The sequence below is a fragment of the Taeniopygia guttata genome, chromosome 7 (assembly GCF_048771995.1).
Source record: "Taeniopygia guttata chromosome 7, bTaeGut7.mat, whole genome shotgun sequence".
Taxonomy (NCBI): Eukaryota; Metazoa; Chordata; class Aves; order Passeriformes; family Estrildidae; genus Taeniopygia; species Taeniopygia guttata.
The window spans coordinates 15,336,172-15,350,548 of NC_133032.1; the positions used below are offsets into that span (position 1 = coordinate 15,336,172).

The 14,377-nt window shown below is 41.7% G+C and overlaps 3 protein-coding genes across 10 annotated transcripts in view; 2 read left to right on the forward strand and 1 right to left on the reverse strand.

The window, feature by feature from the left end:
• SSB (small RNA binding exonuclease protection factor La) overlaps positions 1-1,797 on the forward strand; it is a 21,836-nt gene extending 20,039 nt beyond the window's left edge. The window contains exons 10-12 of one of the 2 annotated variants that reach the window (XM_041717242.2): positions 168-351; positions 525-656; positions 1,350-1,797. In XM_041717242.2, coding sequence (XP_041573176.1) covers positions 168-351; positions 525-656; positions 1,350-1,447 — 414 coding nt within the window. In that variant the 3' untranslated portion in view covers positions 1,448-1,797. 2 annotated transcript variants of the gene reach the window in all.
• On the reverse strand, positions 1,461-9,263 carry METTL5 (methyltransferase 5, N6-adenosine). Of its 6 annotated transcripts, none has more exon segments than NM_001245573.1 (8): positions 1,461-1,572; positions 2,465-2,514; positions 3,174-3,225; positions 3,508-3,590; positions 3,966-4,147; positions 4,552-4,666; positions 5,327-5,448; positions 5,801-5,846. In NM_001245573.1, coding segments are annotated over 7 exon segments (645 nt in total). In that variant the 5' UTR covers positions 5,436-5,448; positions 5,801-5,846; the 3' UTR covers positions 1,461-1,518.
• UBR3 (ubiquitin protein ligase E3 component n-recognin 3) overlaps positions 7,061-14,377 on the forward strand; it is a 103,272-nt gene continuing 95,955 nt past the window's right edge. For both annotated transcript variants that reach the window (XM_030278420.4, XM_072932221.1), the window contains exon 1: positions 7,061-7,506. In XM_030278420.4, coding sequence (XP_030134280.1) covers positions 7,061-7,506 — 446 coding nt within the window. The remainder of the gene's footprint in view (positions 7,507-14,377) is intronic.

A 14,377-nucleotide genomic window follows, 5' to 3' on the forward strand; every position in this document is an offset into this window, starting at 1 on the left:
CAAAGAATGTTCATTAGCACAGTCTGTGGGCTTTGCTTCAGTCTAGACATGTTTTACATACAAGAGTAATGAATTTGCTGAGGCACTCAACAGGATATATTCTTCATTGTTCTAGCTGAATGGTTTTACAGTAAGATTAAAATGCAAATGCCACTCTTCTTTTAAAGGGAATTATCCTATTTAAGGATATTGCCAAAGAAGCTCTGGAAAAAGCCAAAGCAGCACATAATGGGAACTTGCAGCTTCGGAACAAGGATGTTGCATGGGAAGTGCTAGAAGGAGATGCAGAGAAAGAAGCTCTGAAAAAAATCCTGGATGATCAGCAGGAATTGCTGAAACAGAAAACAAAAGGTTGTCCCTCCTTTTATGAATTTAATTCCTTATAATGTCCTAGAATTGGTGGATAAAATTCACTCTTAAATAGTTGATATGTACTACATACTGACCTGAAGTGTAAAGCAATCTCTGCAGCTGGCCAGTTAAAAGACAAATGATACAAAGTTCCTGATCTTGTATCTCCACAGGGCGCAAAATTAAAGGAAAAGGAAGAGGGGGAAAGATATCTCAGGGTGCACAAAAAGGAAAAGTACAGTTTCAGGGCAAGAAAATAAAGTTTGAGAATGACGAAGAAGATGGTGAAAATGATACTATAACAGGTATGTCATTCTGTGCATTTGATGCAGCTTATTTAGTACTTTTACAGAAAGTCACTCCACATACTCATGTTTTTTACAATGTTTCGGATTTGGCTCTGCTTTGTAGCATTTCTGCCCTCCTGGCAGTATCTGCCTTAGGAGTCTTGTGCTCGATTCCTTCCACAACTGTCCAAAAATCCTATTAAGATAACTACTAGATAGATAGTAATTCTCAATGTAGTAGTATATAGATAAGGCTATTCTGCATGGTTGTTTAAAACATACGCATTGACACATTGTGATTGTCAGCAGCATTACACAACTGTACAGTCAGTCTCTTGAGTGGTGGAGTTTTTTTTGCCTTTAAGGATATGAGAAGATTTAATAGTTCGGCCTGTCAGCTTGGAGCAGAGGAAGAGCTAAGCTTCTGTTCATTACATATAGCACCTGCTTAAGTAAAACCCAGTGAACCCTACTCCTGGTAGACTGTACTCCTTCATTTTCTTACCTGCCCTCCTGCTGTGGAGTTAGGGGTGAAGAGGAGCATTTTAGAACATCTAAAAGCTTTAGTCACAGTAATAAACAAACCTTCTAGTGTAGCTGTGGCTTTAGATAACTGGAACTGAAACTTAGATGGTGGGAAGAGTTTGGGTTTTTTCAGATTTCAGGCAAAGCTTTCCTTTACCCTAAATGACTACATATTCAATCTTGCAGAACCAGCAAGTCCCAAGAAGAGACCACTAGAAGAAACAGAAAAGGAAGAACCTCCACCAAAACAACTGAAAACAGAAAATGGAGATGGCAATCAGTAATACTCAAATAAAAGAATTTTAAAAAATAGTGGTTTTATTGTTCCATTTTCAATAGATTTTAAATACATGCCTCAGTTCAGGACTTTTTTGGCAGAAAATCTAATGAAATCCACTTCAATGTCAACCTACAATTAGAAAAAAGTGATATTTTATTGGGTTACAGCTTTTTTGTTCAAGAAGCATGCTTACTGCTAACATAAAACCCTGGAAAGCTTTTCTGTTTATAGTTTTGTTTATTCTGTCAGATCTCATTTTTTCTGGCACCTTATTCAATGTAAAAGGGTTTGGACTTTGTAATCTTGTGGTTATGTTTAATAGCAGCTGGCAATAAATTCAGAACTTAAAACTGCTTTCTACTAAAGCCTGGTTAATACAGTATAATGTTTCAACTGTGAAGTAGCAAAGATAAGAACAGACTTAAGTAATTTTAAGTTCAAGTCACCAAGAACATACTCAGCAGCTGATTAAAGCTCCTGTTCAACTATTGCTCACTCTCCTCTCTACTTTCCTTATGGTAAAGGGTGGTGATACATGGCTTCCAGGCTAGCATTTAGTAGCAAGGAACTCGCTGTGGGCTTAGGCTGCCATACTATAGTGTCTTGACTGTGTCTTTTAACCGTGGGATGAAGTGCATGAGTTCCTCCTGCTGCCCCCAGGCTGGCTCTGAAATAATGCTACTGCTGTAACATCCTTGTTACTGTGGCCTTCAGCATGCATTCACTCAACTCTGAGCTGCAGATAGGGCTGAGCAAAGAGCTATTAGGAGTCAAGTCAAGGAGGCTACCCTTAGCTTTATCATGTCTAACTGCAGTGCTGGCTTTAATCTTTGTGTATAGCTTTGACTGGAATGACCATGATGCTTTTCCCTGTTCAGCCACAAAATGGAGTAACAGCAGTGATGTGACTAAATGCTGTGACCATTCTTCATCCAGTATATATGGCCCTAAAACTTAAATTCCATTAAGGAGAATTTATTTACCTCAGCATTTTCTCCGTTATGTTACATTTTATACTTACTGATTTCTTCTTATGGAACTTGTACGATGCTGGTAAGTCAAACCTAAGTTCTGTGAACAGTATAAAAGATAAATTTTAGACTAGGATGGTAATCAAGTCACTTAAGCCCAACAGCCGTGTACTTCTGTTTCTCATACCTGCATCTGTTGTGGCCTGTCATACCTGTTTTATCTCTGCACTACATGATGACTAAACATTGAAGCTGTCCACATCAGACAGTTAAGTGGATTGCTGAAATGCAGTTGTGTTTCAAGCACTTGTGCAACTTCATATCTCTAGTTTTATGACTGTAAAAGCATCAGGTATCTGCTTAGCAGAAGAACTGGGAAGATACTTAAATGGCAAAAATATTTAGGTGGCTAAGGACAGGATGCTTTTTTGTGTGTGTGAGAACTGACCTGTGCTTCATTTTTCTTTTTCAGCAACACTCCCTTTGAAGCAGGAGGAGAGGTAATTTGTGCTTGACAAAATCTAGTGCAGGAACAAACCTAATTCTGCACAGAATATGTATTTCTTAGAGCTTTATTAAGCGCCTGCTTGTATGCTAGCCAGGTAGCAAAAAATTAAAAAAAAGAATTTAAAAAGTCTGCTAAAAAGAGAAAGACCTGTGTCATTTCTGTCCTAAAGCACACTTAAATTTATCTTGGGCTGTTACGTCTGCCTGGTAGTGTTAGAGATAATTTTTTTTTCTGTTAAAAATAAATATTACCTGCTAAGACTTCCATCTTCACTTCCCATTCTGCTGCTTTCTTTTGGATGTGCTACAATAGTAGATAGTGTAAAAATGAGCTCTTAAAATTATCTTTTATAAACATCTACACCTTTGGACTTAATCAGTCTCCTGTGCTTTTCATTTTCAAGCCAAAGCATTGAATCACATAATTATCTTGATGTATGTGAGATTGCAGTTACTTGATGTAAATAGTATTTATCCCAAACATACCCCACAAAGTAGTTGGCAAATCAGTGAAGCTACAGACCTCTATATAGCCAAATATTTTGTTGTCTGGTTAGTTCTTGCCCTACTAAAATGAAGAACTTACCTGTCGTGTTGAAGTTTTGTGAAGGGAATATACAGCTGTTTTTGCCATTTGTAGAGCAGTTTTCAGAAAAATCATATCAATTCCTAAAAGAATAATGAAACTATTAGAATTGTTAAATGAAAGCTCAAAGACCTGCTTAATTTTTTTCTGGAATAATAGCTACTTGAGAAACAGCACTGAATACATTAAGGTACCGAAAGTATTTCTAAAATATACTCAATTGCTTTTAATAAAATAAAAATGATAGGGATTTGAAATATCTAGTATTGTTTATTTCAAGCCCCAGTGACTGTTAGTTACAATGCTGAAGTTGCTAATCTTAGGAAGCTGATTCCAGATAAACAAAACATTAAGAAATTAGAATATGCAACTAATAAAGAAGGGAGATGTTTCACTGAAGGCGTTTTCCTTGCTGTTTCATTTGTGTTAATTTCTAACTGAGCTTCACAATTACCAACCTTTGTTATGCTTGGTACCAAAAGGAGGGTTCATAATAACTGTGTCAAAAGTATCTGACATGCTGTCAGATAAAGAACAGATGTCACACTGAACCATGTTGACATTCGTGAGATCAAAGTCTTCAATATTGCTATTAAATATTTCCAGTGCATCTGCATCTATGTCAAGCCCCACACAGAATCTATTAAGAAAAGTGTCACATATTAGTCTACTACAAACTACAATGGTGTTTAAATTCTACAGTAAGTATACACAACTTGTTTTATCTAGGAAATGTAACAAGCATACATAATAAATTCAGTGCTGATTAAAATTCAAGTACTTCTGTTGCCCTTTCCCAAGTATATATCTAAATTTGTTAAGGAAGTTTCATGTGTTCATGTAATGCTTATACGGAAGCAAATGACTTCCAAATTCATGACAGATGTCCATCACTTTCATGGTATGAATGGTTATTGATGGTTGAAACTTGGTACCACATTATAAACCTGAAATGTTTTAGTTCAGCATTGCTACTCTTTAATCTTACTTTCTACTTTTCTATGACAGAAACAAATATAACATAACTTAATATGAAATACTTACCCTGCTCCTAACATTGCACTTCCAATGCTGAGCATGCCACAACCACATCCTAAATCTGCAATTGTTTTGTTTTCAATATCATCAAAAGTATTGTGAATTGTATAAAGCATACATGCTGGGGGAAAAAAATCCCAAACAAAACAGGTCAATAATGCCAAATATGTACATGATTAGTCAAGAAAAGCTGTTTCGGCCTTCAGAAAACTCTTAATTTTGCATTATAAACCCCCTTTACTTAAACTGATGTTCTCACTGCCTGTAAGTCTCTTTTCCATGTATATGTGAAGAATCAAAAACATTTTGACGAGTTACAGACTGTGGATCTTTGGTGGAGAGATAGAGCTCTGAGTATTGCTTGTGGAAAAAGTATGCCTCTAAATTTTTTTTGGGAAAAACAATATAAGGATTTAAAATATGGAAAAGAGCATAATTAAGGTATAGATGAGTGTATAGTGTATATACACTAAAGTGAATATACACTTTTACTGGTTTTGCAGGTCATGACATAACTCCATTTCAGCTTCAGATTGCTTCTATCACAACATTATCTATTAGATTAATTTATTTGATTTTTGGATTGGACATTGTCTTAGGTTGCATTTTTCAAACAAAGACAGGCATTACCAGAATACTACTATACACATTCCTGTTGGATATACTTTCTTAACTACTTTTAGTATAAAGCCTGCAAAGGAGAAAATGCAGTAGAAAAAACTTTTTGAATGAAAAGTGATGAACTAGTAAAAGAGAAAACAATGGTGTGGGTCACCTCTACCTGCAATATGAGGTCTTGTTGGATACTGTTCAAGGAGTAGTTTTGGATTTTCAAAAGTATCAACTTGTTGAAGACAGCTTTCCAGTTCTTTAAGCTTTAATTTCTTCATGTTTATGCTTTAATTAAAGAAAATAACGTGTAATCAGTTACAACAATAGAAATAAACTACGTATAATATTAAATTATTTAATACTTAAAATCCTCTGGTACTCTTCAGCCTCTCCCGGGCGTTTTCACGCTGCCGTTTCTCGGGACGCAGCTGGCGGGGCATCGATGATGGGGAACGAGGGCAGCCCTTCTCACCGGCTGCCGGAGTTCGGGCCCTGGGCTCCGTTTCTACTGCTCAGGCTCGCCCGCCGCTCAGCCCTAAGCGGGGCAGGAGCTGAGCCCCTGCGACCGCCACCGCCTGCACCGTCGGCTCGCCCATAGCGCCGTCCCCTCCACCGGCGCTCGCTCGGTACCGCGCCCACTCACCGCAGCTCGGCCGGGCCGGGCCGCTCCGAGCGCCGCCGCGCACTTCCGACGCGCCGCCCGCCCCCGGCGCGCACCGCCCCGCCCCTTCCCGGGCTGATGGGCACCTGCGGGAACGAAACGCCAGCGAACTTCCCCGCTGTCGTTAAAATTTAAGAGCTTTGGTCTCATGTATTATAAACACGAGACATTTTATTGCAGCCTTACGTGTCACGGCTCAGCGGTGCCTGAGAAAGCGCCGGGGGACACACCTGGCAGACCGGGCTTTCTCGGTGGTCCCGCTCCTAAGTACCCTTAGGGACAGAACAAGGAACTGGAATTTTGCTGGTGGGCTGGGAAAAGGGGTCATGGAGAGAAGAGTAACATTCACCTGGAACCGCAACGTGACACAAGCCGTCAGCAGACGGGCAGCTATAGGAAACGCAGGCAAAGCCAGAAGAGAGGCAGCTGCCTTAAGGCCCGTAGCTGTCGAGTTACTCTCATTTAGGAATAGATTTTTTCGTATAAGGCTTTCCATTGCACAGTTGAAAATCTATTTATCGAGGTTTTAAACCGCTGATCGGTGTGCGAAACACGGTAACTCGCATCCACGTGCGTTCTATCCTGGTAGCAGGACGCCGGTATCTCGGGACGCGGCTCTGCGGACACCCCGGGGTGCGTTGCTGCTGCCGGAGCCCGGCGCTGCTCGGCACCCCCAGCACCCCCGCTCGATGGCAACGAGGGCAGAACCACCGGCCCGAAGCCTCAGAGGTGTCTTCCACACTCCCCGCAGTTGCTTCTGCCCCCAAAGCCGCCGCCACCACCACCTCCTGAGCCCGGCGAGATCCTTGTGGCCAGGATACACGGGCGGCCGCAGGGCCTCTCACGGCAGCCGCTTCGCTGCAGGCACGGCTCGGTAACAAACGAGCTCCGCTGCCGTCGGGGCCGCCGACCGGCCTAGGTGTACCCTCCGCGCTCTCCGCGGCTGCCGGGACGCCGGGACCGTGAAGTTTCGGGCCGGCGGGCGGCGACATTCCGAGTGGCGGCGGCGCGGGGCGCGCACCTGCGCGCTGGGAGGGCGGCGGGAGGGCAGGGGCGGAGGAAGAGGAGGGTGGTGTCAGGGGAGGGGAGAGGCGGTGTCGGGAGGGGCGCGCGGGCGGCGGGCAGGGCGCCGGTGCCGCGGCTATCGCGAGAGGGCGGCGCCGCGGGGCGGGGAGCGAGGGCGGCGGAGGGATCGCGGAGCCGGGGCCCGGGGCGGCCGTAACGGTCCCTCGGTGTCCCGTCATGGCGGGGGCCGGCGCCAGCAGCAGGGACAAGCGGGCGACGGCGGCGCGGCTGAAGGCGGCGCTGGGCGGCGAGAGCGGCGCGGCGGCGGCGGCGGAGCTGCGGGCGCTGCTGGAGCGGGTGCTGGCTCCGGCGGCGGGCCCTGGCGGCGGCGAGGCGGCGGGCGAGGCGCTGGAGTGGTGCCGCTGCCTGCTGTCGGGCGGGGAGCCCTGGGACAGCTTCGTGCAAGCCGTGCGGGCCTACGACCCCGCCACGCTATGCGGCCTGGTTTGGACCGCCAACTTCGTGGCCTACCGGTGCCGGACGTGCGGGATCTCGCCTTGCATGAGCCTCTGCGCCGAGTGCTTCCACCAGGGCGAGCACGCCGGGCACGACTACAACATGTTCCGGAGCCAGGCGGGGGGCGCCTGCGACTGCGGCGACAGCAACGTCATGCGGGAGGCCGGGTGAGCGCGGGGCGGGCGGGCGGGCACCTGCCGGTGAGGGCGGCCCCGCGGGCGGCGGAGCTGTGCCCGGGCCGTGCCGGGAGCGGCCCCGGCCCGCAGCCGCCCCGAGCTAGGGCAGTAAGTGCGGCCCATGCCGCCTCCTGCGCCGCCTGCCTCCGTCCCTGGCTGCGGCTCGGACCGCGGGCTGAGCGACGAGTCCGCCAGGGGTGGGCACGGTGGCTTTGTTGATGTGGGTGTGCCTTTTTTGTAGGACGCTCATGTGAATCTTTTTGCCCTTGCGCCGAGTGCCAGCCTTCAGGGAAGTTGATAAGGCACGGTGCATGGGTGGCAGTACCTGTCAGCTTCCAGCTAGCAGCCTTGGCCTAACACAGCTAGCCGTGAAGTCAAAATGCTTTGGGACAGCATGTGAGCAGATAAGGCAAAGTGAACAGATTGAGTAAAAGGGACGTATTTTTATGTGATTTCCCGGTCTGCAGTTCATTTTGCCACCTTAGCTGTAGATCAAGGAATGTGGTAGTGAGTGGATGAATACAACAGGGCAGGGTTTTGTCAAAGTCAAAGGTCTTTTGTATTCTGACCTACTGGAGGCAAGACTGAAGTGCCTGGTCAGAAGAGGAAGAATCGGGTACCTCATTAAACCCTCCTTTGTTCTCATATGTACTCAATGGTGAAAGGAAAGATCAGTTCAACCACTTACTGGATGAAGGTGATACCTAGCCAGTAAACTTAAAATTTTACTTCAAAATTGAGTGTTTTCTGGAGCTCCTTGTGTTCCTGTTGGTTCACCAGGTAGCTAAAGGCTTCACTAGATGACAGTTTGCAATGCTTGAATGAGGATTCTCTTCTGACAAACTTCCTGGAATAGTCTGTCTTGACAGTCTTAACCTGGATGAGATGGTATGCTCTTGAATTCTAAGTTGTGGCATACCTAGCAGAAAACACTAGGAAGAGAAGTTTAAAAACATTTTCCTTGGTTATTTTCCTGTTTTTGCAGATTTACAGGCTAAAACTCTGTATCACTCACTCAGCATATTAAGATTCCTTCTCTTTTTGCATTCCTGCTCAGAGATTTAATTAATTTTGCTTTTTCTGTTTCTTGAATGTTGTTGCCTTGGCTCCAATTCTTTGTGTCTCTAACCACCGTTCTCCTGCTGCAGGCCTTGAGGTGACTTCAGTTCTTGTTTCTTATGTTTTTCTCACCTTAACTTTCTTATGCAATCTGCCTTCATCATTTATTCATTCTTTTTTGGTGGACTCTTTTACTGGTAGATTTACTCCGATGTCAGATTTTTTTTCCTCCTTTTGTTTTCAGTAATCTTCAATGGTTTCAAGTTGCTACTGCTGAAGTGATTCTTTATCAGTTCTTCTTCAGCTTGTGGTGATTCTGCTTTCCTCAGCATCACTCAAGTAAGAGTTTCCCATGATCTTGAGAAATAGGAAAAAAATTGATACTACTTCTTCCACTGTTCATTGTGGAATAGACTTAGGGCTCCTCTTAGTGGCAGGATTTTAACAGAGCACACACAAATGGAACTACTTTAGGGTGAATATTAAAATTACTCGTGATGCTACACTCATCCCAGAGTGTATAGCTTTCACAGATGTCTTTCCTTATTTTAAACAGTTTTCTTCTTGAGGAAATCTGGTTTAATAAAGAAGAAATGAAAAATGTTGTTTAATTTGCAATGTAAGCAGATGCAAGCCTCGAGGGAGTAACAATCTCATTTCTGTGTACCCTACTTACTACTTTTAACGGTAGAATTTGAGAGTAAATTGTCTTGTTTGTGAGTTAGGTCCCTGTAGGAGTTTTGGTCACTAAAGCTAAAGAATTGCATATTTGTTCAGGAACAGCACTTGACGTTGAGCAGTGGATTTTCCAGTCCTCTTGGACATATAAGGAAGGCAAAACATGGCAGCATATGGGGTGTCTGCATTTAATATAAGGTCATTTCTGCTTATATAGGCAAGAACTGATGTTAAGCCATTGCAATTAGGTTTGCTGTGCAAGACAAAGTAAAATAAGCTTAAACCAATATAAAAACCAGTAATGTGTGCAAGCACACAGAGTTTGACCTAGTGACTTGAATTGCTACAGTGTAGCATGTTTAGGTAGTGTTTTAACTTTGTGTACACAAATCAACTGCACAATTACAAAGGTAATGCTTTGCATGTCAAAGTTAGGAGGCCTTCATGGTGGACGTAGGAAACTGGGGTGTGTCTAGCCTGATATAACCTTGGCCACTACAGCCTAGGCTTCTATTTATAGCAAGGGAATCAAATGTGGAGCCTGCTTACAAACTTTAGCTACCATCTGTCTGTTCAGATAAAATTTTATGTAGATGCTGTATATGAATATTATAGTAACATTCTTTTGTTTCTGTTCTTGTTATCTGGTCTTCATATTCATATTATTTATTTGATGCAGCTCAAAAATACTGCTCATGAAGTCTTAGTTGACTGATCTGTTATAAAGGAAATCTCTCCAGTTTAGAATCTGGAGTGTCTTTTCATTGCCTTTAGGGTGGCTAATGTAAATCTAGAGGTGGTTTACCCCAGAGTGTGAGTGTGTGTTAATCTTGTAGTACTAATTAAATAGATAATTTGCTTTATAGGGATACCTGAGTGTTAGTTTTTTGTTTCTGGTGCCTTTATAAAAAGAAGCTGGAACACAGCATAATAGATGAATACGAATTTGCCTTAGGTACCTTGATTTGCTTTAAGTATTTTGTGTAATTCTCATTTGTTTTAGAAAAATCAGATTGTCACATTTTTGAACCTTTTGATTTCCATGCAGATTACAGTGTTTTTGACGTTTAAGTTAATTGCAGTTGGCCTGATCTACTAGACTGCAATGTAGAGTTTAGAAAATATCCAAGTTTGTAAATGTAGCTGCATGTGAAAGTATTAAAAATTCTTCCTGTGGCAAGGTTGAATAGATTTTAAAATCCATTGATATGTCAGGAGGCGGAAATAGTTTGTAGTTTTCTCCCATATGGTATCTAGCTATTAGCAAATGAAATTTAGCAAGTCCTTCAGAGGTAATTAATAATGTTCTGAAGAAGCAAAACTCTTTGGTTCTAAAGCATTTTGACTAGACATATGCTTATAGTTCAAATGAGTTCATCTGTTGGATTAAAAAATCCCATGCAGTTGAATAGGGGAAAATTCAGACTGGAGTATTTTTTGGTTGGTGGGTGGTCTTGTATTATAATGAAAGTGATAGTTTATGAAATAAGCTGGAAGAAAGCAATATGCTATATGGTTATTATAAAAGTATAACTAGTCATTAATCTGTTACTATTGAGTACCATCTTGTTTCTATGGCTCTCTTGTTCCGATTCCCCTCTGAGTTTGTAGACAATAACCTGACATACTAGAGAGCCTCAACACTTCGGCTATTGTGGGCTGCCATGTCCTGTTTCAGAGTCTGTCAGTGAGCTGACTTTGTTAAATTAATCATGTGGAAAACAGATGTTTTAGTACTGCATTACAGTACAACACAAATAATACCTCCATTAAGGGCTGCATATCCTGGAAGGTGAAAAGCCAGGTTAAGAATTTTGTTTAATAGGCTTTTGCAGTGATGTTTTTTATTTCTTGGTAGTTACGGCAGCCAATGGCTCCGTTGGCATAGTGTTGTCTCCTCTTATGACTTACGTCAAAGGGACTAAGGTGTTAACCATTTCCACTTGCAACAGTGGGCAATTTCTTTATTAGGTAAAAAATCCTGTAGCTGTAGGAAAGGTAACTCTCACAGATTGGTATGCTGCATGTTCAAAAGCATCTTCAGGTACCTAGCTCTAAACTTCCTGCAGTTCTGTCTTTACTGATCCCTGCTTATCTTTCCACAATAGATGAGACTTCTCTCTGTTTCTTTTTTTTTTTTTTTTCATCATTATGTCTCTCTTGGAGACAAATATATCTGTTGGTTCTGCTGTGATCCCCTTATGAAAAGGCTGGACAATTCTCTTTGCCTCTCCTTGTTGGCGAGTATGAAAAGTATATTCTGTTTCTAAATGGCTTGGGTTTTTCTGCTTTAATTTATTTAGAAATGGCTCTGATTTTTTCAGTGTTTTAAAATGCTTGCACCTGGCAAGGATTATTGAATGTTTTTGTTAAATTTTGGATATCTAACAGGTTGATACTTAATTTTGATGATGTTTGCTATTCTGTCCCCATAAAATTCTATCCTTCCTTTTATTCCTTTTCAGAGATACTTCAGAGATTGAGAGCTATGGAATATTTCTATTCTTAGAAATAGAATTATATTCTATTTCTTTTACATTCTGTAGCTAAGTAAGGGTAAAGGAACTTTTTCATATTCTAGACTTTTAGAAAATTAAAATCTTAGAAAGTGAAAATTTAAACAAATACAGTGACCGTAAAGAAGGAAGATTGCTCTTGAGAAAGCTATTATTACTACTTTGGCTGCATTCTGTGCATGTTTATCACAAATGGTATCTTTTACCACATTGGGTTGTGGCAGTGGGATCCCCTTAAGATCAGAGAAGTCAGATCTGCCTGTGGCTGTGTTTTGGGACATACAGGCAATTATTGTTTTGCTGGCACGAAGTGGATTACTTGGCTATTTTATGGAGTGTCTTGGAGCAGCAAATCACCTGCTTAGCATATATATAGCATGTTGCTGCTTCAAGGTCGTCACTTCCAGTGTGACTCTATCAATTGTCTTGTTTAACAATTTCCAAGAAGTTTTCAATTCTCCAGGACCTAGGCTAGGTTTGGTAATGCAGCCTCAAAAAGATAAAGGTGCTGTTTTGGAACTTTCTTCAAGAGGTTGGTAAAACAGATGCTTTATCAACAGGCTGAGAGCCTCCAAGTAGCCAGCTCTAGCTTAGTCTCTGAGTTTCATGAAACCTTGTTAAAATGCCTGTGTGTTCAGGATTGTTGAGCTGGTACAAATGGTGTTTTGTAGGGTCTCTGTCAACTCCGTGCAGCTCTTCTGTGACTGAAGTCCTTTGGGCTGCCAAGGAGGGACTGATGGGAAGTCTGAGCTGTAGTGGCTGTTGGCTTAGTGTGAGGGTTTGGATAAATCCATAGTCACATATGCTGGATGTGACTCTTCAGAGCAAAACGTTCCCATGTTCATCCCCATACAAAGTACAGGAATTCCTACTGGCATTTACAAGGACCACAGAATTAGAATTTACCATGCATTTATAAATAACTGATTTCCTGTGTCCTCCTTCATGCCTCCCCCAGACATAAAGCTCAAGATAATGTATTGCTTCTTAGGATTCCACAGTAACACTGAGTAGTTTACATAGAGCGTGGTGTTAGGCCTTATCCTTGGAAAGCAAAAGACATTGCAGTTAAGTCTATCATGTCATACAGTCAGCTCTCAAACCTGCCTGACTTGATTCCTTTTAAGAATGTCTCTAATTAGGACTACATTAGCCTCTAAATTACTTGCTAAGATGTATTCCAAATGGTTAACAGCCCAGTGCTAGTTGTATTACTACCTTTAGAGCTATGACCTGTCTAGATGCATTGTTACTTTATACTTACCTCTGGAATAATGTGTAATTGTTTCAAAGTCATCAGTAAGATGTTGAAACATATCAATGTACATAACTATAAATATTTAGAAGCCTGAACTGTTGCTGTGTTAGTTACTGAACAAACTTAAATGATAGTTTTATCATTTACCCAAAGGTTTGCTGATAGGACCAGTCTGATTTGAAGAACACAGCAGTACTGTGAAGGCTGAGCTCACAAGATACAGCTGCTATAAATCTTGCCTTGCCTGAAATTTGGCTTATTTATTGTATCACTTTTCTATTGCTTTATAATTTGCCTTGATATATATTCAATTTAAGAAAAGCTGTGTTTTAGAGCTCTCTGAAACAGTCTTGTTTAGATTTGGGCTAACCAGTGTTAATTTTCAGTTCCTTTACTTTGATCCCACCAAATTGTAAAGCTGCTTTTATACCTTTCATGGACATATGCCCAGGATTCTCAGTTCACTACATCAGAGTGGAGTGTTATTTGTCTGGTATATATCTGATCTATATGGAGCTGTCAGTGGATCTGCTGGCAATGGAGCAAATGTGATTTTGGGAGTATATTTAGGGACCCATTCCTAAAGAGCTATTGCTTCTTTGATCTTTCTTAATGACCATATAGGTTGATAAAGATTTAAGGCCATACTTCCTTATCACTTGTACAGAATCAGGAATTTTATATTTTTCAAATATCCTGAAATAGTATCTGACAGCTGCAGGTGATTTTAAATAATAGTGTCTCAGGTGCCTTTCTCTGTAGCGGGTTCTGGTACTAAGCTTTGAAAACAATGAATTTTCTTTGCATTTAATTCATAGAATGGCTCTTACAGTAACAAGGACTAAATGAACTCCTGCCTTCTTTAGGATGCACCTGTTTGTTTCTGCACACTGATAATAGCTCCAGCATGAAACACATAAGTGCTTTCCAAGAAAACTGCAAATTACATATTACTTACACCTTGTCTGTTGGAGGCCTAGCCAAAGCTTAAGTTGATATCTCTTATTAAAATTCAAACATTTTACTCAAATCCTGAAGAAATTAAGGTTGTTTTTGCATTTGTCTAGCGCTGTGTAGTCACTTAAACTTTGTCATATGAAGTATTTGGGTCAAAATATTGCATGCTATATGGTGGACGTGTTTAAATTATCTTGGGGGAATTTTCTTAACATGACAATGTTTTTGTCAACTTTATTTTGAAAACTTTTTTTTTTGCTCTTTAAGGTAGATGTACTGTTCACGTACTTCAAGGTCTCAGAAGCCCATTCCTTCTCATTCTTACTTAATTTTTCTTTATAAAGGCCTTATGATTGAAACTGCCAAATCTACTGTTTCTGATTGATAATGGGTA

Excerpts from the sequence above, each read along its gene's own strand:
- METTL5 (XM_072931582.1), bottom strand. The coding sequence starts at position 7,386 with ATGCAAGGCGAGATCCCGCACGTCCGGCACCG. Across the intron at positions 4,148-4,551 it reads AGTGCAATGTTAGGAGCAGG|ATTCTGTGTGGGGCTTGACA; the intron begins GTAAGTATTTCA and ends TTTTCTTAATAG. Across the intron at positions 2,515-3,173 it reads GAAGATGGAAGTCTTAGCAG|AACTTAGGTTTGACTTACCA; the intron begins GTAATATTTATT and ends TACTGTTCACAG.